This window comes from Suricata suricatta, chromosome 9, assembly GCF_006229205.1.
Source record: "Suricata suricatta isolate VVHF042 chromosome 9, meerkat_22Aug2017_6uvM2_HiC, whole genome shotgun sequence".
Taxonomy (NCBI): Eukaryota; Metazoa; Chordata; class Mammalia; order Carnivora; family Herpestidae; genus Suricata; species Suricata suricatta.
This window is the reverse complement of record NC_043708.1, coordinates 96,681,058-96,706,654: the sequence shown is the minus strand read 5'-3', so window position 1 is coordinate 96,706,654 and position 25,597 is coordinate 96,681,058. Positions and strand designations below refer to the sequence as shown.

The following is a 25,597-nucleotide window of genomic DNA, read 5'->3' as shown; positions in this document are numbered from 1 at the left end:
AGAAATACATTCCTCTAATTTATAATGCTTCTTGAATTCTTGTATTTTATTTTTGACTGTAATTAGACTAGTCTTTTAAGTTTTGCCTATTTTCCTAACTTGGCACCTTCCTTCTGGCTTCATTTTACATTCTACAGCCAGAAATTTATTATCAGTAATTTCATTCTCATTCCTAATAATGTACTGGAAACCCTAACCATCTTGGCTTTTTGCTCCATCAGCTCTGAAGGTTTCCATACTTCTTCAATCTGTCCAGCTGCTTGTTATCTCTGATGCTGGATTGTTACGGAAAATAGCATAATTATTCTAGATGGATGCATTTACGATTTTAGCTACTTGCTAACTCATAAATTCATTAGTGCTACTTGCCTATATTTTTACTCATCCCTCTTTGATTCCTTTCCCAGTTCTCTCTCCTGGTATTTCAGACTCTTCTCAAGCTCTAAGCTACAGTCCTTCACATGTTGGAATATGAATTCCTTTGCCTTCCTTTCTTCAAACAGAGTTATTATCTACTTGACTTGTGTGTTACTTTGTAATTTTTAGTAACTTCATCTTGCAGGTTTACCTTTCCTATCAAGTTCTTCAGCTGTGGTTTCTAACTACAGCCTGCTGCACAACTGAGTCCTCTGATTTGGCATGTAAGCTAAGGAAGGTTTTTACATTTTTAAATGGTTGAAAATATTTCAAACAAAATAATTTAACATTCCAAATATGATTTAATCTCTGGATCAGATTCTTTATAGATACTTAGTTAAATCTTGAAACATTTTCTTTATAATATTTTCTCAAAATCACACAAGGCCTTTTGGGGAAGGAGGGAGAGGAAGAGAGTAATGGACAGATTTTCAACTCATGTTTTTAATTTTATTTTAATCACACTTTATCCTTTGTTAATTTATACTTCCCATAAGCACCCTATACTGTTTGTTCTGCCTTTTATGGATCTTCTCTCATTTCCCTCCTTCTCTAATCTATATGTATGTAGATTAAGCATATTCTGTTCTTTGTTTACACTTTTATTTCTTCCTGTCATATAATTGCATTTTTCCCCTTTGCATTACAGTAACTTCCAAATATCCTCCTTTATGTCAACCTTTCTTTTTCCCCAAAGATGATGAGTTAGCTTGGAGGATCAGTGAAATTGGGTATGACTGAGTTTTTTCTTCTTTTTGGCATTTAACTTTACCATTGGTTTCAGCTCTTAGTTTTTACTTACCCAATTAAAATATATGTTCATGCCTTTTCACATTCTTCATATTATATACCAACAGTGGTATTAGAGCTTACAAATAGTAATGTGTAGAGTGATTTTGTTTGAAATCTTTTCAACCATTTAGAAATGTAAAAACCTTCCTTAGCTTGCATACCGAATCAGAGGACTCACTTGTGCCGCAGGCTGTACTTAGCTTACTCCTCTTCTAGAGGACAGATAGATCACTCATTTTTATTTGGCTCTTTTTTTTTTTAATGTTTATTTATTTTTGAGAGAGAAAGAGACAGAGACAGAATGCACGGGGGGGGGGGGGGGCCAGGGACAGCGAGAGAGGGAGACACAGAAGCGGAAGCAGGCTCCAGGCTCTGAGTTGTCAGCACAGAACCCAACACAGCCAACCATCTGTGAGATCATAACCTGAGCTGAAGTCGATCACTTAACCGACTAAGGCCCCCAGGTGCCCTTCACTCTTAATTGTCTCTTTAACTTCTCTTGAGTAGAATAATTAAGGTTATAGTACTAATAATAGTAGTAAGAGCAGTTATTACTAGTTAATGTGTACCTGGTTCTATATAAAGTTTTTGCTTGCATTAGTTCATTTAATCTTCATAATTACACTATAAATATAATAGGCACACATAGTCCCTTCTCCCCAACTTTATATATGAGGAAACTTAAGGCTTTGGAAAGTTCTGTCACTTGATTATGGATCTTGTGTTCTTAACCATGTGCTTTTCTGCTTCACTCATGAAAGAAAGCTGTCAATGCTAACATTACTCCAAGGATTTCTGGGGCTTTTCTGAAATCTGTAAGCCTCTCTAAAATGACATATTTGTGTCTATTGTTTTAAGGAAATTCTCTCCTCAGTATATTTAGCAATGGATGTTCTATTTTACGACTAATTAAAAGGGAAAGGATGTTCCTTTAATTATATTATTAGTTTCATATAATTTTCTTAAGTGCTACTAATTTGTTTTCACAACTTAATCACTCTGGATTGTTTAGATCACCGTGTATATGCTTGAGTGAACTTAAGTGTCCATGTCCTTGTGTGTGTGTGTGTGTGTGTGTGTGTGTGTGTGTGTGTGTGTGTGTTATTCTCAGCAGAAGCAAATGATGTGAGGTATACCAGGTCTGGGTAGGTATTCTGATGAAAATTTGGCTACTCTTCTTTTAATACTGTTTTTGCACCTTTTGGTATAAATCTGTGAAGCCACCATGAAGACTGATATTTCTGCTCTGGAGAACCTGGAGGAAATGGCTTCTGAGGTGGTACAAAAACACAGGGACGGTTTTCAGTAGAAATATTTAGTAACTTCTCCAGGCACTTTGATACTCAGATGTGATGGTGATGACCACATGTATTTATTGTCTTAAAATTCACACTTGTTCAATTTTGCACTTAGTAGCAAAAAGCACTTTCTTCTAGTACATAGAAGTGTGAACAGTTATGACAGGGTAAGAGTACCACTTTGTCCTTTGTTCATGGCTTGTAAATTTGTAAATTAGATCATTTGCATAAGCAATCTTGCTATCTTGCATATTTATATTCAGACATTACACTAAGAATTTATTGATGTAGATATTATTGGTTTCAGCAGCTTAGAGAGTGTTCGAATATGGACTTAAAGGTGGCCTTGTAGATCAACTAATTAAAACGGCTTCAGGGTTTGATTCATTTGCTCAGGATCATACAAGTTAGTGGCAGACCTGGTAGGGAGAAATCACAAGTGGTAATGTGTCAGAGAACTGAGGTGTGCCAAATGTATGAGAATGGAGTAGAAGAGAAATAAAGATGATGCACTAGAATAGCTTTGTGACCTTATGGGAAGGTGTTACTTTTTTTTTTTTTTTTTGCAAGTAAATACTTTTTCTGTGTATAAAATGAGGGCATTAGACCAGATCTTTAACATCCCTTATCTCTTCTAAAATTGGATTATGCCTAACTGCTTTTTCTCTAGAGCTGGAAATATTTTTTATTTTGCTGATTATCAAGTGACTGTATAAAAAATATTATTTTTGCCCTTTAATGAAGTAGAAGTGTGTCCACTGCCATTAACATTTTTCTTTTAAATGGTTGCATAATATTCTTGTTTCATTGGTGAATGTATTATTTAGCAACCAATCAACTACATGTAATTTAGATTGTTTCCCCCTTTATACTATTGAACATTGCTGTGGTATACATTATTCTCTAAACTTATGTGTGATGTATACAGTTTGATAATTTTTTGGCATTTGTATACATCTGTGAAACTGTCACCATAGTCAAGATAGTGTATATATCCGTTTTCCCTCAGAGAGCTTCCTCCTACTCAGTGTAGTCCTTCTCTTCTCAATCCTTCTTTCCTCAGGCACTAAACTGCAGGCTAGTTTTCATTTTGTAGAATTTTATGTAAATGCAGTTATATGTTACATACTCTATTTTTTAAAGTTTGTTTTTGAGAGAGAGAGAGAGAGAGAGAGCGAGCGAGCACATGCTCATGAGTGGGGAAGGGGCAGAGAGAAGGGGAGAGGGGATCCTAAGCAGGCTCCGTGCTCAGAGCCTGACATGGGGCTTGAACTCATGAACCACGAAGTTATGACCTGAGCCAAAATCAAGAGTCAGATGCTTACCTGACTGTGCCACCAGGTGCCCTTATAATACGTATTAACAAAAAAATCTGGTTTCTTTAATTTAGCACATTTTTTTTGAGATTTAACTTGTTCTTGTGTATATTAATAGTGCATTACTTTTTATTGGTGAGTAGTATTTCATTGTGTGGATAACATATTTATGCACTCACCTGTCGATGGACATTTGAGTTGTTTCTAGTTTTGGGTTATTAAAAATAAAACTCTAGGGGCACCTGGGTGGCTCAGTCGGTTAAATGTCCGACATTGGCTCAGGTCATGATCTCACAGTCTGTGAGTTCGAGCCTCACGTTGGGCTCTGTGCTGACAGCTCAGAGCCTGGAGCCTGCTTCAGATTCTGTGTCTCCCTCTCTCTCTGTCCCCCCCCCCCCGTCCCCCCCGCTTGCTCTCTGCTCTGTCTCTCAAAATAAAATAAAGACATTAAAAACAATTAAAAAAATAAAATAAAAATAAAACTCCCTATAAAGTTTTTGATATTAACACATCAACTATTGGTTGATTAAACATCATTTTGCGTATGATGAAGTTTGAAAAAAGACAAGAGGATGAAATAAATATAAAGACTTTCAATGTCTTTGGTCTATAACCTGAGCTTTAGAAAGGAGACATTTTGGAAATTTAAGATGAACCTTGCAGAAGCAAGAGAGTAGAAGGAACATTCATCTTATGGATTCTTTTCCCTCACACCAATACTAATGCTTTGAAATGCAGTTCAGAAATAATCTCCTAGAAGTCTTTTTGACCTTTCAGTTCTGAGTGTCCTCTCTTTACTGCCATTTCTGTATTAGTGAGTCCTTACTATGTTTTGAATCCAGCATTTTACAGGTTAGTTGTCCATATGATAGACCTTTCAGAAGAGGCATCAAAGGAAAACAGCTCTTGACAGAATGAGTAAATTAAATTTAACCAATATTTAACCATTTATTAACTGTGGATAATTGTGTCAACATGTAACACTTGGTGAATTTAAATGGATTCTTGTTTATAAGTCTGACACCCCAGCTAGACTGTAAGTTCTTTGAGGATGGTACCCTGTGTCTATTTATTCTTGTATTGCTGATGTCTGGTAACTTATAGTTGTTTTTTTCTCATTACTTGTTTTGTAAAGAAATTAATGCAATTAAAAATAACATTGACATACAGTTAGGACATTTATGTACATGCGTGCCCTAATTTTGAACAGGTTCTATTTTATAGTGAATCTGTAAATTAGCGATTTGGAACACACCTTCATGTAGAAACAATTATAAGTTACAGACAGTTCCTAGTTATTGCAGGTGGAATGAAGGCCAAATGGAGGTTATTAGAGTCAGCATTTAATAGGTCTTTGGTTAATGGATGACCTTTGAAGAGGAATGGAAACTAGCTGCTCACTGAAAAATTAAATTCAACAAGTGTTTATTGATTTGTGAATGTATAGGAAGGAGTAAGACTTTAAAAGAAAATCCTTCAGTAATATAGTCAGAATGTGATAAATGCTTAATCAAAATGTCATCAGAGCACAGAGGGTAGTATACACTGAAGGAACCTTAGGGATACTTAGGAAACTTCCTCGGGGAGATGGCATTTGACTTGAGCCTTGAACGTAGAGAAAAGAGTCTCTGAAGACAGGATAAAGATAGCTACTACCATGGCTGATAATATTTGTTTAAAAAACAATTTTTTAATAGTTTATTTTTGAGACAGAGAGAGACAGAGCATGAGTGGGGGAGGGACAGAGAGAGAGGGAGACACAGAATCTGAAACAGACTCCAGGCTCTGAGCTGTCAGCACAGAACCCAATGCGGAGATCGAACCCACAAACTGTGAGATCATGACTTGAGCCAAAATGGGCTGCTTAACCTACTGAGCCACCCAGGCACCCTGATAATACTAGTTTTTAGCTGCCACAGCTCAGGGACTTCAGAAAAGAAATGAAACTGGCACCTTCTTTGGCCTGGACTCAGCCATTTTCTGTATCCCATACTGAATAAGTGGAAATAATGGTTATGTTAAACCAGTATGTTACAAGTTTTCAATACATGTTTCAATTGTAAGTTTTATAGGTTTAATGATTAATTATTTTAAACGTTTGAGTGTGGTGGACACATGAATAATTTATTAACATTATTTGAGTGTCTTATTTGTACAAGATACTTCCAGATACTGTGGACACAGAAGGTCTTATCCTAATACACCGTAGAATCTAGAGATTCTCTTTATAATTGATCAGAATAATAGAGCAACAATTCTCCTACTGACCTGATGCCCATGATCTGCTTGGCCCCAACACTAATCCTTTCTTCTGAAAAACCAGGGATGGGGAAGGACACGCTTGCCTCAGCGTCCCATTTCTGTTTCCTGGGAGATGAGTATTGTGAGTATATGTGGAAAAGGGACCATCTTCAATTTCCTCTCCTTCCCAAGGACAATCATGCTATGTCTTTCTTCCCATGCTGTCCCCACCCTCCCCAAATACAGACTAGATGTGGGGAATGGGAATGAGGTGTTTGGGAGAAAGGAACACCTATCCACTGGAGTTAGAAGAAAGGACATTTGGGGTCCATCCTACCTATCCCTTTATTCCTCCAAACTCATCCTCTGTTGTATAAAAAAAAAAATTTGTCTACTTTTTTTTTTTTTACTCTCCTTCAGTGAGCCCTTGTTGGTTTTTGGCAACTTTGGCATTTTTGTGGGCAAGGACCCTACCCACCTACCCTCCAGAAATTAACAAAACAGCTTTTTGTTCATTGTTTGTCTGTGGAGTCTGTCTGTTTTAAATTCCACTAATATAATAAAAATCAGACTATTTCATTGGATTTGGTAATTTATAGCATGTTAATGGAGACATTACATCTAATTTTTTACTGCTAGAGTCAAAAAAAGGCCTTGCTTTTGTAGTCAAAAATTTTTTACTTTTATGTTTATTTTGAGAGAGAGTGAAAGAGAGAGCGAGTGAGCGCGCGTGAGAGAGAGCGCGAGTGAGCACACTCTCACACACCACCACCTGAGCAGGGGAGGGACAGAGAGGGAGGGAGAGAGAGAATCTGAAGCAGACTCCATGCTATCAGCAAGGAGCCCCATGTGGGGCGTGATCTCACTAATTGATCATGACCTGAGCCGAAACCGAGTCTGACACCTAACCGACTAAGATATCCCTGCAGTCAAACTTCTAATCTGTCAGTCACACTGCGGTAGGGGAAGCCTTACTGGGAACAGTGAGGATACAAGGTCTACTCTAGTTAGGATGTAGTAAGTAAGTAAGCATTGGGTGTTTTATGTATCAGTTCTGTTGGACAGAGAATCTGAACAGTAATCTGTTCAGAATCTGAACTGTATCTCTCTTCCTGGAGTGGAATATTGAGAGTTAACCAGAGCTGTTTCCTGCTTGAGGTGGTATCACAATATATGTATTATTTATATTTGCCCCTCCTACAGCAAAACAAAAGCAAGAGGTTGGCATGCTAAAGAACTGGAAGAAAGGCAATAGATTTAAAGCTGATCTTTGTTTTAAATAGGCTGAATATTCTACACCAATGATTCATTCTTTGTGAAAGAATATGCTGTTTGGCCTTTTCAGGGGAACTACAGTGCATCCTATGATTTAGCATCACAATGAGGGCTTATTCATTAGTTGAACAAAGGCTTTCTCTAGAAATGGGGATTATATTGTCAGTGATTTTAGAGGGAAAATGTCATTGTCCACTTTCATAGTTAATGTGGTGACCAGGGAAAATAGGGTCTTTTAGAAGTTTTGAAAGTATGTAGGGAAAATTTTATACTTGATTCCTTTTTTTTTCTGTTGGGACAGTTTTGTGCTGACAGAATTTGAAGCATATGTAAATACTGTTTTGTTGCTTTGGAAATATCTTTTTTACCCTAGATATCGAACTTTCAAAAATAGTGTATCTCTAGTTGATTATCTATAAAATACAATTTATAAAGAAATAAAACACACTTTTCTTTAGATATTCTAATTCTTCATGTTTCTAATGTTTTAAAGTATGGTATACTAAATAATAGTTTTATTATTTTCATTCTCCTATACATTTATAAATAATAAGAGTTTTAGTATTAAGAGTATAAGTATTTTAAAGGTTGGGAAAAATTATAATTTTCCCTGTTGATATGTAGATCATAGTTTCAGCTGGCATGGTCAGTTTTATTGCCGCTGCTCATGTGGCACAGCAGTGAGTACCTACCTACAGTTAATTGGGTAAATAGGATTGAGAATGGACTTTGTAAATATAGTATCAATGTCAGGTAGCACAGAGAGCTGCTAGGGTTTACAGATTATGAGTTTTGAGTGAGAATAATCATAGTTACCTGTTTTTTCTAGGCCCATTTAGTTGCAGGGGTGTAGGTAGAAAGTACATTTTAAACAGGATTTGGTTGAGAGTTTGGTTGGGAAGGGAAAGGAAGTTTCAAACCAGTGCAGTGAAGTAATTATGATAATAATTGACTATTGGATTTAAGCTGAATAAACAGAAGAAAGAATATTCATTGATAGTGAACAGGGTTGTAACATTGGTAGATTGAGAGGTCTTAGTGGTGTTGCAGAATTGTTGGAGGGAATGTTCTGAAAAGACAACTGGTGGAAAGAAAGTAGGATGTGCAAGTTGAAATTATAAATGGATTTCAGTTATTAGGTTCAAAATAATTATTGTATAAATGAGAACTTCAAGTAGAAGATCATTGGAGAAAAGGTAAGTGTACTGGAAGGATCATCAACATTAATGTTGGAATCACTAAGAATTATGTTGGGATGATGTGAGAGAGTGAACGTGGGTTAAGAGCTAAAAATAAGGAAATAAAGGGAAGTAGTGACCTGGGGGTGGGGTGGGTAGTAAATGCCTATAATGCGTTAGAGTAGTTGGTGGTATAGTCTCAAGAGTGTAAAAGCTGGGTTACAGTGAGAATAGTCCTTGAGGGTTCTAAGGCAGAAAGTAGTAGGTAGTTGTGAGTATTTAGAGTCATGAGGGGCAGAGGAATGTCTTCCCTAAAACAGGAAGAGTTCTTGGGTTCCCCCTTGATTCTTGCTGGAGCTCTTTTAATGGAGTTGGACAATGCTGCAAGAGTCTCATGAACTCTGCCAGGTGATGGATCAGAGGAGGTGATTTTTTTGAAACATAGATATTCTCTTGATTCCAGCAAATGCAACTTATTGGAGGTGCAGTGAGGCAGAGTGATCTTACTATTGGCCGTCCTTTCACCGTGGGGAATGATGGCCTGCTAGGTGGTGGTTGTGTTCTTAAGTTTCTGCTGGCTTCCTTTCAACTGCTGATGTTATCCTGTAGATGGTGTGCTATTATACTAGTATTTGTTTGACTTCTTAAAAATTTTTGTTTTTAAATATTTATTTTATTTCTGAGAGAGACAGAGGATGAGCAAGGGAGGGGCAGAGAGAGGGGGAGACACAGAATCCGAAGCAGGCTCTAGGCTCTGAGCTGTCAGCACAGAGCCTGACGTGGGGCTTGAACTCACCAACTGTGAGCTCATGACAGGAGCCGAAGTCTGTCTGGATACTTAACAGACTGAGTCACCCAGGTGCTCCAGTAGGTGTTTGACTTCTGACTGTGGAGGAATGGTAGAAATCTACTGTAATATCAGCTACATATATAGTGTCACAAATATGTATGTGTGTGTATACCTATATATGTTTATGTCTAAAAATATATTAGCTTTATGTATTTTATCAAATAGATGAGATACCCATTAGGCAGTACTTATTTGCTTACTTTAATGTTTTAAAAAATTTTTCTTAATGTTTATTTTTGAGAGAGAGAGATGAAGTAAGAGTGGGGCAAAAGCAGAGAGAGAGGGAGATACAGAATCTGAAACAGGGTCCAGGCCCTGAGCAGTCAGCACAGAGCCCTATGCGGGCCTTGAACTTACAAACTGTGAGATCATGATCTGAGCCGAAGTCAGACACTTAATCAACTGAGCCAACCAGGCACCCCTGCTTACCTTAATCATAACGTTCAAATGCCCAGCATCAGTGGCAATATATTGATGATGAGTGTCAATGTGTCTAATATCTGGAAAGTATATTTTATTGGGTTACTATATAATAGGTACTGCTGGATATACATAAATCAGACATGTATATCCTGATTTCCCTTATCATTATATTAAACAAAATGATGTTATAGTTGTTTAAAATGGAGATATTTTTATTTTGTGTCTTAATTCAGTAGGATAATAGATTTAAAAGTCATGCACATTTACTGGTTCCTTTTTGGAAGTTTAAATTCTCTCTTCCAGACGTACTTTGTAGTAGCTCTTCTTTGTGTAGAAACAAATTCAAAATATATTTCTTAGTGTGTATTGAATGGAGGTAAATCCTAATTCCTATTATGATCAGATTTTATTTGTTATTTCTCAAATTTGAATAGTATCAAGCTTATCAACTGATTTATATCTTGAAGTATTTTAGTGGAACTAAATTATACATAATATATAAAAATTATATATAACAAAAATGTTATTATGACATATTTGTCATGTGGTGGGCCTATAATCACATTGCTAACAAGCTTCACAGCTTTTTTGCTTTCTAAAACTGAAAATCTTGCATTGAGTAAATTTTGAAAAACTCTTTGAACAGTGATAATAGCACATTTCTGTCAGCATGTAAAATATTTTATCTGGGTGTTACAGGGTTTACGAGCTTTATTATTAGTTAAAAGATGGAATTATTACTGTACTGTATCAGTCTTCAACTTAACTATATGATGATTTTTTTGGCAAAAGTTCTGACTGGGGTAAGTGAAAACTAGTTATAAATGAAAACATTCAGAAAATGACAATAAATACTAACACTGCTAAACAATTTCTGATATGCTAGTCTGAGAGTATTTTGGTACTACCTGCGATTGGAAAAATTTGCTATATGCCATTGAAGAGCAGGTATAAATGAATTGTTCTGTTTTCCTTGACAAACGTTTTCACTATGTATGAAGGCACTGCTAACTACAGTACTAGATTGCCCCCATATTCAGTGACAAAATGCATTAAAATTCATTAAACTGTAATAGTGTAATGTGAGTATCCCTCATTAGGCAGCTTTTCTTCAATAAGTAATTTAGGAATCTGGGGTACTTTTTAACTTTTTAAAAAAATGTTTATTTATGAGAGAGAGAGAGAGAGAGACCACAGTGAGAGAGGGGAGGGGCAGAGAGAAAGAGAGAGAGCGAGAGAGAGCAGAATCTGAAGCAGAATCTAGGCTCTGAGCTGTCAGCACAGAGCCAGCTGCAGGGCTCAAACTCACAAACTGTGAGACTATGACCTGAGCCAAAGTTGGCTGCCTAACCCAATAAGCCACCCAGGTGCCCCAGGAATCTGGGGGGGGGGGGTTATTTTATGCTGTTCCCAGGGTATCTCCCACCAGTCATTCAGGTGAAAAGAACATGGAGGATCCTGGCTAGTGCACTTCCCTACTGCTCATATTCCTTCAACTTGAACTTGGTTATATGTCACACCTAACTTGAAATGGAGCTGGGAAATTGAGTCTACCTTTGTACACAGTATAATGAGGACCTGTTGGTCAATGGCTGCCAAACTAAGCCAAGAGTAAAATTGTTTATTATTTTTTTAATGTTTATTTTTGAGAGAAAGAATGTGAGCTAGGGAGAGGCAGTGGGTGGGGCGCGAAAGGATACAAAGCTGGCTCTGTGCTGACAGCAGTGAACACAATGTGGGGCTTGAACCCAAGAACCATGAGATCATGACCTTAGCCAAAGTTGGACGCTAAACCAGGTGCCCTGTAAAATTGTCCTCTCCTCTCCTCTCCTCTCCTCTCCTCTCCTCTCCTCTCCTCTCTTTTCCTTTCCTCTCCCCTTTACTTCTGGTGGTGGTAAGGCATGTGGGATGGGGAGACCAAGTATGGTAGACATTTAGGGGAAGGTTCTTGAAAATTGATTGTAATGATTTATTCACAGGTTTTGTCTTTTGAAGGGCTCAGTTAAATAGGTTTTTATTTGGGAGTAGGGTCATCAGTGTTCATGTCTCTGTGTGAGAGATAGCAGTTTAGATTTGGGACTTACTAAGATGGTTTTAAGAAATGTTATGATAAATCAGAACTATAGTTTAAAATAGTTTTTTAAGTGTTTAGTATTAATTAAAATATAGTTAACATACAGTGCTATGTTAGTTTCAAGGGTCAAAATAGCTCTTTTGTGTGTGTGTATTGGGAGATGTCTAATTCAACTATAAGAATTTCATCAGATGGTAAATATACATTTATTTCATTGAACTTAAATTAGCCCAAGGTAAGTGGTAAAATGGATTCTTATTAACTTAAATACTGACTTAATAAACAAATTAAATTAGGGCACCCCAAACTGACCCATTAATGGAAAAATAAGAACAAAGCATACTAATTGAATCATAAGTTAGTTGCTTATCACACTGGAACAGAAACTAAACTTTTGAAAATGTATAGTTTCATCCATTTTATATGGCAAAATATTTTATCAGTAACTCTGAGCACATTTTTACTTATCTGTCTAGTTGTTGACAGGGTCAGCAAAAGGACTCCTCCTCTTACACATTGTTATCTTATATAAACCATTTCCTTAGCTATGAGTTAAGGGAAAACTAAGCCAAAGAATCAGTCCATGTTCTTAGTTACTATAGACTGGACTGTCCTAGTATGAAAGTAAAATAAAATAGCACAGAATTATGTATTTATAAATAATATCAAACTCTGAACCTGGCTTTATAATAACAATTAAAATAGGTAGCAAAATTCCAACGGGTCTACATTCTGTTAACTGAAAAAGGTGCTTGAGAATGTGTATGAATTTGTCTATGAGTATGCCTGTATAATTTTTCCTTATTTATTAGAATGAGTGTTTTTGGTATTGAGAAACTTTTTCACCTGGTGGTTCAGGCAAGTTAAATTCCTCTAAAAATCTGGGCAAGGCTTAGTGGGATATTTTTAGGTTAAAATTATAGTATCAGAAGACAGTATTGTGGTGATAATAACCCCAAATCTTCTAAAAGGTGAGAATTTAAAATCTGGGCATATTCATATTGTAAAGCTTTTCAGCCTTTGTGGTAGATTCTTACTAGACATATGTTAGATGGTACTATATTTTTACTTTCCCACTGCTGACCTTTGAAATGTTAAAATAATATACATATTAATCTTTTTTCTCATTTAGCACTTCAGTTGTGTTAGTTTTCCACTTTGAAATCATTTAAATTTGTTCCAACAATATTGCAGTCTTTTAGTCATAATTTAATTTGAAAATTCCAAACTTAAATACATCCCCTAAAACACACATTCCCTAAGAATATGTACATTTTCCTAAATAGCTAGAGTAGTGTTTCACCCCTAAAATTTTTATTTTATTTAATTTTTAAAAATTTTTAAATGTTTTATTTATTTTTGAGAGACAGAGAGAGATAGAGCATGAACAGAGGAGGGTCAGAGAGAGAGGGAGTCACAGAATTGGGAGACACAGAATTCAAGGACAGGCTCCAGGCTCCGAGCTAGTGGTCAGCACAGAGCCCGACGCAGCACCTGAACCCACCAACCGTGATATCATGACCCGAGCTGAAGTCGGACGCTTGACCAACTGAAGCATCTAGGTGCCTCAGACCCCTATAAATTTTAACATTAATTCAGGGCACCTGGGTGGCTCAGTTGGTCGAGCATCCGACTTCGGCTTGGGTCATGATCTCACGGTTGGTGGGTTTGAGCCCCGCGTCGGGCTCTGTGCTGACCACTAGCTCGGAGCCTGGAGCTTGTCTTCTGATTCTGTGTCTCCCTCTCTCTCTGACCCACCCCTGTTCATGCTCTGTCTCTCAAAAATAAGTGTAAAAAAATGTTTTTAACATTAATTCAATAATATCATATACTGTACAGTCTAGAATAAAATTTCTTCAGTTGTACTAAAAATACCTTTTTGGCATTTGTTTATTAGGTCTCTTTTAGTGTCTTAATTGCCCGGCTCCCCCACCCTTAGTTCTCAGCTTTTTCTGTTTTGTTTTTTACCCTTTTTACCCTTTACTTTAAATGACATTGCTATTTTTCACATGTCTAGGTCAGTGACTTATAGGAAATTCTGCATTTTGGTGTGTCTGTCTGTTTATTCATGATTAGATTCAGTGGACATATTTTGTCAATAATACTGTGGAGGGAACGCGGGGCATTCCTTATTGCATCATGTTAAGAGGCACATATCTTTCTACTACTGGTAGTGCTTAGCTTCATCACCTGGTAAATGAAGTGGTAATTACCGTATCTTCACTGTGAAAGTATCTTTTCCCGTTATAATTAATAAGTAATTTATGGGGTGGTACTTTCAGAGACTATGAATATCCTGTTACCTCACATCTTTCACCTAATGGTTTTAGTATCCATTGATGATCCTTACCTAAATCACTTTATACATGTGAGGTTATAAAGTGATACCTTTATAAGTCTGTCATTTCACATTTATTTATTGGAATTTTACAGCTTTTGCAGTCTTGACCTCTAATAAAAAAACTAATTTAAAGTTTAAGTCAGTTATTAATATCAGTAAATGTTGGTTGTCCATACCCCTACTTCTTAACTGCCAGTTTAAATTTGTATTGTATTATGAGCAGTGGGTGTTATGTGTAAGTGATGCATCCCTGAATTCTACTCCTGAAACCAGTTTTACACTGTATGTTATCTAACTAGAATTTAAATGAATTTGGAAAAAAAAAAAGTAATTAGTATTTCCAAAGAAATAGGCCACTAGTATCCATTCTAAGTTCTAGATTTTTTTTTAAAAGTTTATTTATGTTGAGAGAAAGAACTTGAGGAGGGAAAGGGCAGAGAGAAGAAAAGAGAGAACCTCAGGTAGGTTTCACACTTTCAGTGCAGAGCCTGACACAAGGGCTCCATCTCACAAACCATGAGATCACGACCTGCGCCGAAATCAAGAGTCAGACACTTAACCGACGGAGCCACCCAGGCGCCCAAAGTTTCTAGATTTTCTTAAGAAACTTACGTGCAGTACTTCTAATTATAATTCTGTGTATTATATCTTAAACTACTTAAGGACTTTTCAGTGTTTCCCCTCTCACCCATGTCTTGGTATTTTTATTTTGACAGTTCTCTTAATTGTGGTAACTTGATTAAATTATGAAATATGTTCATGAATAAGGAGAACGCTAAGAAGGGAGAAATACGTGAAATTTGAGAGAATGGAATAAACATTTAAATGACTGAACTAAAATGGAACAGCTGTCTAGAAATAGAATCAATTCAGTTAAAAATAAATTAATCACTGCTTAATTATAAAGGGAAAACAAATGATGATAAAATTGTTATTGGCTACTAAGCATTCGCTTGAATTACACATTGAAGAAATTTAAATTCGGTCTGCTTTTACTATGTCATCGAGCATGTTCCTAGATCACTTTCCCTTAAGTCCATTTGGTATTCATTGAAGGAATTCAAGCCAATAGAATATTAGTCTAACTGTAGTTCAGCTTAGACATGCATTTGCAGCATATGAAATTTAATGTGTTTGGAGGGAACATTATAAATTACAAAATGAAGTAAATTGTGGTATTAACATACTTTATATATCTCATGCAGGAAAGGTTGGGAAAGTTAAATCTAGAATAAAGAATATTATTGTTCTTTTTTAGAATTCACAAATCATCTATATGACCAAAATCTAGAGACCAGTGATATTTTATTGAGGGAGAACTTATAAACCTGCCAGTTTTTAAAATGAGAATGCTCAGAAAGAATTGGTGGCTTTCATGAATTGTGACAGTTTTTTTTTTTACTTATCAGATAATTAGTAATATGTGATAGTAATGACATTACTTCTTTGTGTTTTAGACTATCCCCATAAATATGGTCCACAGGGGGGCTGTGCAGATCATTCAGTATTTGAAAGGATGAGGAAGTACCAGATGACTGGTGTAGAGGAAGTAACACAGGTAAGGATTTTAATACTAGCTTGCATTTAAGAAATGGAAATGATCTTGGGCATGTTTTCCTGCATTAAAAACATATGTTCTAGAATTTCTGAAAGATATATGCCACTCTGGAGAAATATTATTTTATTTTAAGTTAAAACTTCTTTTAAAAAATTTTAATGTTTATTTTGAAAGAGAGACATAGCATGAGTTGGGGAGGGTCAGAGAGAGAGGGAGACACTGAATCTGAAGCAGGCTCCAGGCTCTGAGCTGTCAGCACAGAGCCTGACACAGGGCTCGAAGCCACAGATCTTGAGATCATGACCTGAGCTGTTCATGTAACTGAGTAAGCCACTCAGTGCTCCACTGACTATTTTTTTAACTTTTTTTTTTGCCTTCTTAAAAATAGTTATTCAAAAAAACAAATTTTAAATGAAAAATTATTTTTAGGGTAAACATTTATTATGTATTTTGGCATCCTCCTAAAAGTAGTAAGATAGGGTAATGTTGCTTGAGTTTCTTGAGTCACAAATGCAAATTTGTGTGTTTTTTGATTTGCAGAGAGGCACATACAGTTCTATTTTAGGGGATCTTTCAAGTACAAGTGAGATTTTACTTTTGTATTTGTTGAACAATTTTGTATCAGTCTTCTACCACGTGTTAGAGACTGGTAGGTCTGGGTGTATGTGGAAATGAAGATAAAAGCTTATTCTCAAAAAGTTAATACAATTTGACCCTTGAACAACATGATGATTAGGGATGCCGACCGTTGTGCAATTGAAAATCCACATGTAACTTTTGACTCCCCCCAAACTTCTAATAGCCTTCTATTGATTGTATATTTTACTAATAACACAGTTGATTAATATATTTTGTATGTTATATGATCATATAGTGTATTATTACAATAAAGTAAGCTAGATTAAAAATGTTATTAAGAAAAAAGAAGGAAGAGAAAATACATTTACAGAACTGTAGTTTATGTATGGGAAAAAATCCACATATAAATGGACTCACACAGTTCAGACCTGTGAAGGGTTTGTTCAAGGGTCAACTGTAGTTTAATTGGAAACAGAGAAACAATTGAGGATGATAAGGGATAGAGGAGGATTAAGCATAAAAGGGATAGTTAATTTAGGAATATTTGAGGACAATAATCAGAAACTACAAGAATAAGGAGAAATTAGGTTGGCTAAAAGAGATAGGAAGACAGGAGGAATAGTGTATACAAAGGAGAGATAGCAAGACCAGTAAAGAATTTTTAACTCCAGGGGCTCCCGGCTGACTTAGTCAGAAGAGTGGAAGAGCATGTGACTCTTGATCTCGGGGTCATGAATTTGAGCCCCATGTTAGGTGTTAAGATTACTTAAACAAGTTAAAAAAAAAAAAAAGAATTTTTAACTCCAAGGTGGAGTGCAAAACTAGCCTGGGAGACTACTTAGAGTTGTTTCGGTTGAGAATAGTGGCCCATACTAAGGTACTGGAGACGTGGATAGAGAGGACAGGACTATAGATTGCTAAATATAAGGGTTTAGAAGTAGCTATATACAACTTTCATATATGGAAGTAGATTGCATTTCTTTATATCAGCAGTAGCTACCAGAAATTTAATGAAAGAGAGGACATCACTAATAATAGTCTCAAGAATATCATGTATTGAAGAAACAGTGTAACAAAGGATTATAAGGCTTAAATAAGGAAAAGTATAAAACTTTGGAAGAAATGTTAAAGAAGATTGATTTTTAAATAAATGGAGAGATATACCATATTTGTGGAAAATAATACCTCATATTATAAAAATATCAATTTCCCCCACATTGATTTGTAGATTCACTGCAATTCCAATATAAATTACAACAGGGTTATTCACACCACATGATGGGTTGACAATGTTATACAGAAAAGTAAAGGCAAAGAAGAAGTAGGGACCACTTAAAGATTGTAAGCCGGAAAGAGAGATTTTCTCTGGAAGATTTTATAATTTATTATAATAATTGAGAGTGTGATATTAGCATAGGGTGAACAAGCTGACTAGAGGAATAAAACTGAATACTCAGAAAGAGACCCATACATGTGTGAAACTTTGTTAAGTAGTAGAGGTGGAATCTCAAATCAGTGTGGAAAAGTAGAGACCACTGAATAATTGAAGCTGGAAAAAAATGTCCATTTGGAAAAAAAATGAAGTCAGGTCTCCATCTCACATCATATATAAAATCCAGATATATTAAACTATTAAATGTCTAAATGAAAACTTTGAAACTCTTAGTGGAAAAACTAAGTAGAGATTTTCCTTCTCGTGGTGGAGTAACTGATTTCCAACTAGAATACCTGCAAAATATATGAAAGACTGAACTGAACAAAATATATGAAAGAATTGTTTTCAAATGTTGGACCATTTGTCACTTAGGCAATGAATGAGGATTGAGATCTCAGAGAGGATAAATAAATCTCTCTGTAATTTCCCTGATATATATATATATATATATATATATATATTTTTTTTTTTTTTTGGACTGGTGGCAAAATTTTAGGTATGGCACAGAGGAAGGGGATCTCAAGAAGAATAAGAAGTACATAGCAGTCCTGCTGAGCTGAAGAGACAAGTTCAAGTTTAGGAAGGGTGAGATACCTGGACATAAGGGCAGAGTACCTGAGAGGAGAGGATTACACTGAGAAAAAGCCCCAGGTATCTGGACAGAGGTTGCCTTGAGTTTTAGGTGAATACCAATCTGTGCATGCACAGGGTGAGATTTTAATAGACAACTATTAGAGAAAGACACACTACTGAAGAACCTATAAATTGAACAACTATAAGGAATTACACTTGGTCTAGATCCCAAGACATTCTAGGAATAGCTTGACCTCACCCTGGAATAAAGACTACTTCAAACTTGCCTTTATTAAGCTGAAAAACCAAGCTTGAAAAAGATAAAAGTGATTCCAAGTAAATGAATTCCCTGTCAAAAAAAATTCAATATTTATTAGAAGAGAACACAATGCAGATATGCCACAATGTAAATATCTAGTAATGTTACATTTGAATGTCTAACATTGAAGAAATATTACTAGATGATAAAAAGATGAAAATGATTACAAACAACCAAAAAGTACAGGCATTAGCACACAAGGACTTTAAAACAACTATTATTAATATGCTCAAACAATTACAGAAAAACATGAAAACAAACAATAGAAATTATAATAACCAAATGTAACTTACAAACTGAAAAGTACGTTTTCTAAGTTGGAAAATTTAATGGATAGACTTAATTAGTTACTGCGGAAGATAACATGAATAAACTTGAATAAGGGACAATAGAAGAACAGAAACAATCCAAATCTAACCACAGAAAGAAAATAATTGGAGTCCAAGGAGGAAGGAGTGTAGAAAAAATATTTGAAAGACTAATGTTTCCAGAATTTTAAGATATGAAGAAAAATTTTGATCCATAGCCTAAGAAGCTCAGTGAAACTCCAGCAGGATAAAGATAAAATCATACCAGGACATATTAAAATTAAATTACTGGAAATGAGAAAATCAGAATAGCAGCCATAGAGGGGCACCTGGCTAGCTCCATTGGTGGAGCATGCAGTCTTAGGATTGTGAGTTTGAGCCCCACGTTGAATGTAGAGATTACTTCAAAATAAAGTCCTTAAAAATAAAAAGCCATAGAAAAGAAGATACGTTTACATACAGGGGAGCAAATATTGTAAGAATAATTGCTGACTGCTTATCACACACTGCAAACAAGACATATATGGAATGACATCTTCAAAATGTTGAAAGAAACCTATCAAACTAGGATCCTTTATTCTGTGAAAATAATACTTAAAAATGAGAGCAAATTAAAGATCTTAAATTTTCTTTTAATGTTTATTATTTTTGAGAGATACAGAACACGAGCAGGGGAGCGGCAGAGGGAGAGAGGGAGACACAGAATCCGAAACAGGCTTCAGGGTCTGAGCTGTCAGCACAAACTCATGGACTGCGAGATCATAACCTGAGCTGAAATCGGATGCTTAACTGACTGAGCCACGCAGGTGCTGCTAAAGATCATTTTTAGACAAAAGCTGAGAGAATTTACTTCTAGGAGGTTTACATTGCAAGAAATGTTAAGGGATGTTTTTCAGATAGAAAAAGAATACTGGGTGAAAATAGACTTATACAAAGAGGTGAAGAGCATAAAATAGTAAATACACAGGTAAAATACAAAGGACATTTTTTATTAAACTTTTTAAAAATGTTTGATTTATTTTTGAGAGAGGGAAAGAGACAGTGTGAGCAGGGGAGGGACAGAGAGAGAGAGGGAAATGCAGAATCCGAAGCAGGCTCCAGGCTCTGAGCTAGTTGTCAGCACGGAGCCTGATGCGGGGCTCGAACCCACAAACCGTGACATCATGACCTGAGCTGAAGCCGGATGCTAAACCATCTGAGCCAACCAGGTGCCCTGAGGACATTTTTATCATTTAAGTATTTCCTTTAAGAAGATAATTATTTAAAATAGTAACAATGTAAAATGAACATATAATATATGAAGAATCAAAATTTATGATAATAGCACACAGGAAAGGAGGCAGAGGAGTGGAAATATATTGTTATAAGTTTTTATGCACTGTTGGAAGCAGCATAATTTTGACAGGTAGACAGTGCTATTTAAAAGTTGGATATTGGACACTCTAGTGTGCAGCTCAGCAAACTACAGCCCTTTTGTCAGCTGCCTGTTTTTGTAAATAAAGTTCTATTGGATTGCAACCACAGCCATTCATAGATGTATGTTTGTGGCTGCCTTTGAGCTATATTGGTAGAGTTGAGTAGTTGTAACAGAGACAATGTGTCCCCAAAGTCTTAAGTATTTATATAGCAGTCCTTTAAAGAAGATTTATGCATAATGTCCGCTGTCCTGGAGTTACCACTGAAAAAAATAATGAAGATACAGTTAACAAGGCAGTAAAGGAAATCTTATGTACAGTTGACCCTTGAACAACGTGGATTTTAACAGCACAAGTCCACTTATATGTAGATTTTTTTTTCTGTAAATACTGTATAGTACATAAGTTACAGCACTGTGAATGTATTTTCTCTTTCTTTTGATTAGCTTTATAATAAGAATATAGTACATAATATGCAAAATATATGTTAACTTATTAGTTATATTATCAGCAAGGCTTCCATTCAGCAACAGGCTGTGGTAGTTTAAGTTCTGGGGGAGTCAAAAGTTATATGTGGATTTTCACCTCTGTGAGGGGTTGCCATCCCTACTCCCTGGGTTGTTCAAGGATTAACTGTAATTTAAAATATTCAGTTAATCCAAAAGTAGGTAGGGGAAAAAATAAAAAAAGAACAAAGAACATTTGGGACAAATAGAAAATAAATACCAAGATGGTAATATTAAATTTAACCATATTGATGATTACATTAAATATAAAGGGACTACACACATAGATTTAAAAAGCTGAATGGTAAGAATGATAAAAGAGGTGAGACCAAATCTGTCTAAAAGAAATGCAGTTTAAATATAAAAACACAGAGGGATGCCTGGGTGTCTCAATCTGTTGTGTTTGACTTGGGCTCAATATTTTCTATTGGCTTTTCTCTTGTTTTTATAACATAGATATCACTCTTACTCATTGCTTTATTCCTCCTACTTAGAGTTTAATTTGCACTTCCTAATCTAGCTTTTTTTTTCTTTAAGAGAGTGCAACAGGGGAGAGGGGCCATGGGAGGGAGAGAGGGAGGGAGGGAAAGGGAGAGAGAGAGAGAGAGAGAGAGAGAGAGAGAATGAATCTTAAGCAGGATCCATGCTCAAAAGCCCAACAAAAAGCTCAATCCCCTGACCGTGAAATCATGCATGACCTGAGCCAAAATCAAGAATTGGACACTCAACCAACTAAGCCATCCAGGCTACCTCTCCTCTAGCTTTATAATGCAGAGGCTTATATGACTGATACCTAGATCTTTCTTCTTTTCCAATACGATCATTTAAAACTTTACATTCTTTGTTGTTAGTAGATGTTTAATGTTCATTCTTCACTTCTTTTGAATAGACCTAAATTTCCATCTAGTACCTTTTTAGCATTTCTTGCATTTAAATTTCCATCTAGTACCTTTTTAGCATTTCTTGCATTTAAATTTTCTTTCAGTGGCTATTCAACTTAAGCTGAATCTAACGAATTTTATTATCTTGTGTTTCTGTTATCATTCACTTCAAAATGTTTTCCAATTGTGTTATTTTTTCCAGTTGCATTATTTAGATATGACTTAATTTCTAAAAATTTTGGGATTTTCCAAACCCCCAAAATTATATTTCACATTTGATTTTCTTGAGACTTAAGAACTTATTCTATGTAATTTCAAACCTTTTAAACTTATTGGGACTTATTTTGCAGCCTAGCATGTTAGCAAATGTTCATATACCCTTGTAAAGAATGTGTATCTGCTACTGTTAAGTGGAGAGCGTGCCAATTAGGTTGGGTTGGTTTAGAGTGGTGCTCAAATACCCTATATCCTAACTGATTTTCTATCTACTTTTCTATCTACTTGCTCTATCAGTCAACTTGTCTACTCAGAAAGGAGTGTACTCTGACTATAATTTGTAGATTTTTCCATTTTTCCTTTCAGTTTTGTCAGTTTTTCCTTAATATATTTTATAGCTCTTTTACTAACTGCACTATTAACTAACTTTTAGGATTATTTGTCCTTGAAGTAAAATGTCCCTCCTTGTCTGCAGTAATATTTTGTAAACTGATATACATTCTTGATATTAATATGGTTACTCTAACATTCTTATGATGAGTGCTTGTATGGTACATGTTTTGTTATCCTTTTACACTGTGTCTTTACATTAAAAAATTTCTTTTAACATTTATTCATTTCTGAGAGACAGAGACAGAGTGCAAGCAGGCGAGGTACAGAAAGAGAGGGAGACAGAATCCAAAGCAGGCTGCAGGTTCTGAGCTATCAACACAGAGCCCGATGCAGGACTTGAACTGAGAACATCCCTTATAAATATATAAGCAAAATTTCTTAAAATATTAACAAGTCAAATTCAGCAGTATATAAAAGAAGATAACACATCATGGTCATAGCATAATTATGCAAGAAAAAGAAATGAAAGGCATATAGATTGTAAAGAAAATAAACTGCATTTATTTGTGAGTGAATTGAGAATATGGTTAGAAAATCCTAATGAACCTAGGAAAAGTTATAAAATTAATAAGTAAAATTTCCAAGGACATGGTATAGATAAAAAAATCAATATGCAAAAATCAGTTGTATTCTGTAAACTACCAATGAGCATTTAGAAAATGAAATTTTAAAAAACTCTCTAGGGGTGCCTGGGTGGCTCAGTCAGTTAAGCATCTGACTCTTGATTTCTGCTCAGGTCATAATCTTGTGGTTCATGAGTTTGAGTTCTGCATTGAGCACTGAGCTGACAATGTGGAGCCTGCTGAGGATTCTCTCTCCCCATCTCTCTACCTCTCCTCTACATTCTCTCACTCCTTCTTTCTGTCTCTCTCAAAATAAATAAACTTTAGGGCTACCTGGGTGGCTCAGTTGGTTGGGTGTCTGGCTTCGGCTCAGGTCATGATCTCATGGTTTGTGGGTTCGAGCCCCGCATCAGGCTCTGTGCTGACAGCTAGCTCAGAGCCTGGAGTCTGCTTCGGATTCTGTATATCCCTCTCTCTCTGACCCTCCCCTGCTTGTGCTGTCTCTCTCTGCCTCTCAAAAATAAATAATTAAAAAAAATTAAAAGAAAAACTTGATTTGAACCAATGAATTTCTTAAAAAAAAAAAGAAGTAAACTTTAAAAAAACTTCTAAAAGTATCATTAAGAATATAAAATACTTAAAAAATTTAATAAAATATTCACGAGGCATATATATGAAAACTTTTGCCAAGAAAAATAAAATATCTTAATAAATAGTGTTTATTGTTTGGAAGACTCAATACATCAGTTCTCCCCAGGTTCTGTAGAGTCAGTGCAACGCCTATCAAAATCTCAGTGGGGATTTATCTAGTAATTGGTAAACTGATTCTGAAGGTTAGGCTGAAATGTAAAGGACCTAGAATAGCCAAAAGAATTTTCAAAAAAGCACATACTAGAGGATTTACACTGCATGATTTTAAGACTTAACTATATAGCTATATTAATCAAGATAGTGTCCTCTTGATGTAAGGTTGGATGTATAGATCAATGGAACAGAATAGAGAGTCCATAAAGTCAGTTGGTTTCCTCAAAAGTCCCAAGGTAATTTAAAGGAGGAAAGAGCAGTCTGACAAATGGCATCACTATACTTAATTGGATATCCATATGGGAAAAAAAAATTGAATCTCAACCTATACACTTAACACCTCATATAAAATTTAACTGAAAATAGATAATGTATATACTTAAGGCTAAAACATAAACTAGAAAAAAACAGGAGAAATTTTTGTGACTTTGGCATGGGCCATAATTTTTTAGGACACAAAAATACTCACCCTAGGGGCTCTGGGTGGCTCAGTTGGTTGAGCGTCTGACTCTTGACTTTGGGTCTGGTCATAATCTCACAGTTCATGGGTTTGAGCTGTACATCAGGGTCTGAGCTAAGCATCGACCCTGCTTGGGATTCTCTCTCCCTCACTCTTTGCCTCTCCCCCTGTCGTGTATTCTTTCTCTGTGTCTGAAAATAAATACTAAAAAAAAAAAACCAAAAAAAAAAACGCACTCTACAAAATTTATCAGTCGGACTTTGTCAAAATTAAAGTGTTCTCAAAAGACACAGTTAAGAAAATGTAAAAAGCCAGAGACTGTGAAAAAATGTCAACAGAACATCTAACTGCAAAAGGCTTCTCCAGAATATACAAAGAAGTATAAAAACTCACTAAAAATAATGCATCAAATTCCAATTTAAAAAAATGGGCAAATCATTTGAAAAGATATTTTCAAATATTTTGGCTTTTAGGGTAGAGAAACTCTTAGAATATGACATAAAGTCTTTGACTATAAAAAATTTGATATATTTCACTATATGAAAATTAAGAGTAAAAGACACCTTAAAATGAAGACAGTTATAAGCTTTGAGACAATATTCAGAATACATAAAATCAACAAAAAATTGTTTTCAAGACATAGAGTGATCCTTTTCCTGCTTAGAACCACTAATAGAAACCAATCCAGTCTCAAGATACAATTAAAAAAAATTTTTTTTAAAGCACATAGGTGGATGTTTGTATGTGTGTCTGCATGTGTGTGTTTGTGTATTGGCTTGGAGGCATTGGGGAGAGAACAAGGCTATGAAGAATTATGGGGCTAGATTTTAGGAAAATATGAGGATGACTAGAAAAGTGAGCATGGCATTTGGGTCTCCCTTTCCTCCAGCTCTGTCTTCTACTTCCTGATAAGGTAGCTGAGAGATTGAGAAGAGTAGAATTCTCCAGAGTCTTGAGGCTGGGGCCTTCTCAGTAGTGCTTTAGGTTTGGATCTTGAAGTAAGGGCGGGTCAAAAAAATGTTCTACCTCTTCCTAGCACAGGGATTACAGCTTTACATCATAGCTGCTTCATCTCTGATTAAGGTAAAGTAATCCAGGATTAGTAGTGCATCAAGCCTAACTGTGATGGCCAGAAGCAAAAATAAATTCTGTTGAGAAAGATATCATCACCTGAAGTCTAAAATTCTATCTGTGGTTTTTCATATACGTTGTTTGACACTCAGTTAAAAATAATAAGCATATGAACAAACAAGATAACATGATGGAAGAACAATAGGAGAAAATTGTATTCCAAACATCAGTGATGCAAGAATAAATGAAATAGAGTATACACCTGCAAAGAGCTCAATTCTGGGGGGGGGACGGCGAGGGGGTGTCAGACA

At 35.7% G+C, this 25,597-nt stretch overlaps 1 protein-coding gene across 1 annotated transcript in view; it reads left to right on the top strand.

The window, feature by feature from the left end:
• ADAM10 (ADAM metallopeptidase domain 10) overlaps positions 1-25,597 on the top strand; it is a 133,684-nt gene that overhangs the window by 62,400 nt on the left and 45,687 nt on the right. Inside the window, exon 5 of the mRNA XM_029951142.1 lies at positions 15,663-15,763. Within this exon, the coding sequence (XP_029807002.1) occupies positions 15,663-15,763 (101 nt within the window). The remainder of the gene's footprint in view (positions 1-15,662; positions 15,764-25,597) is intronic.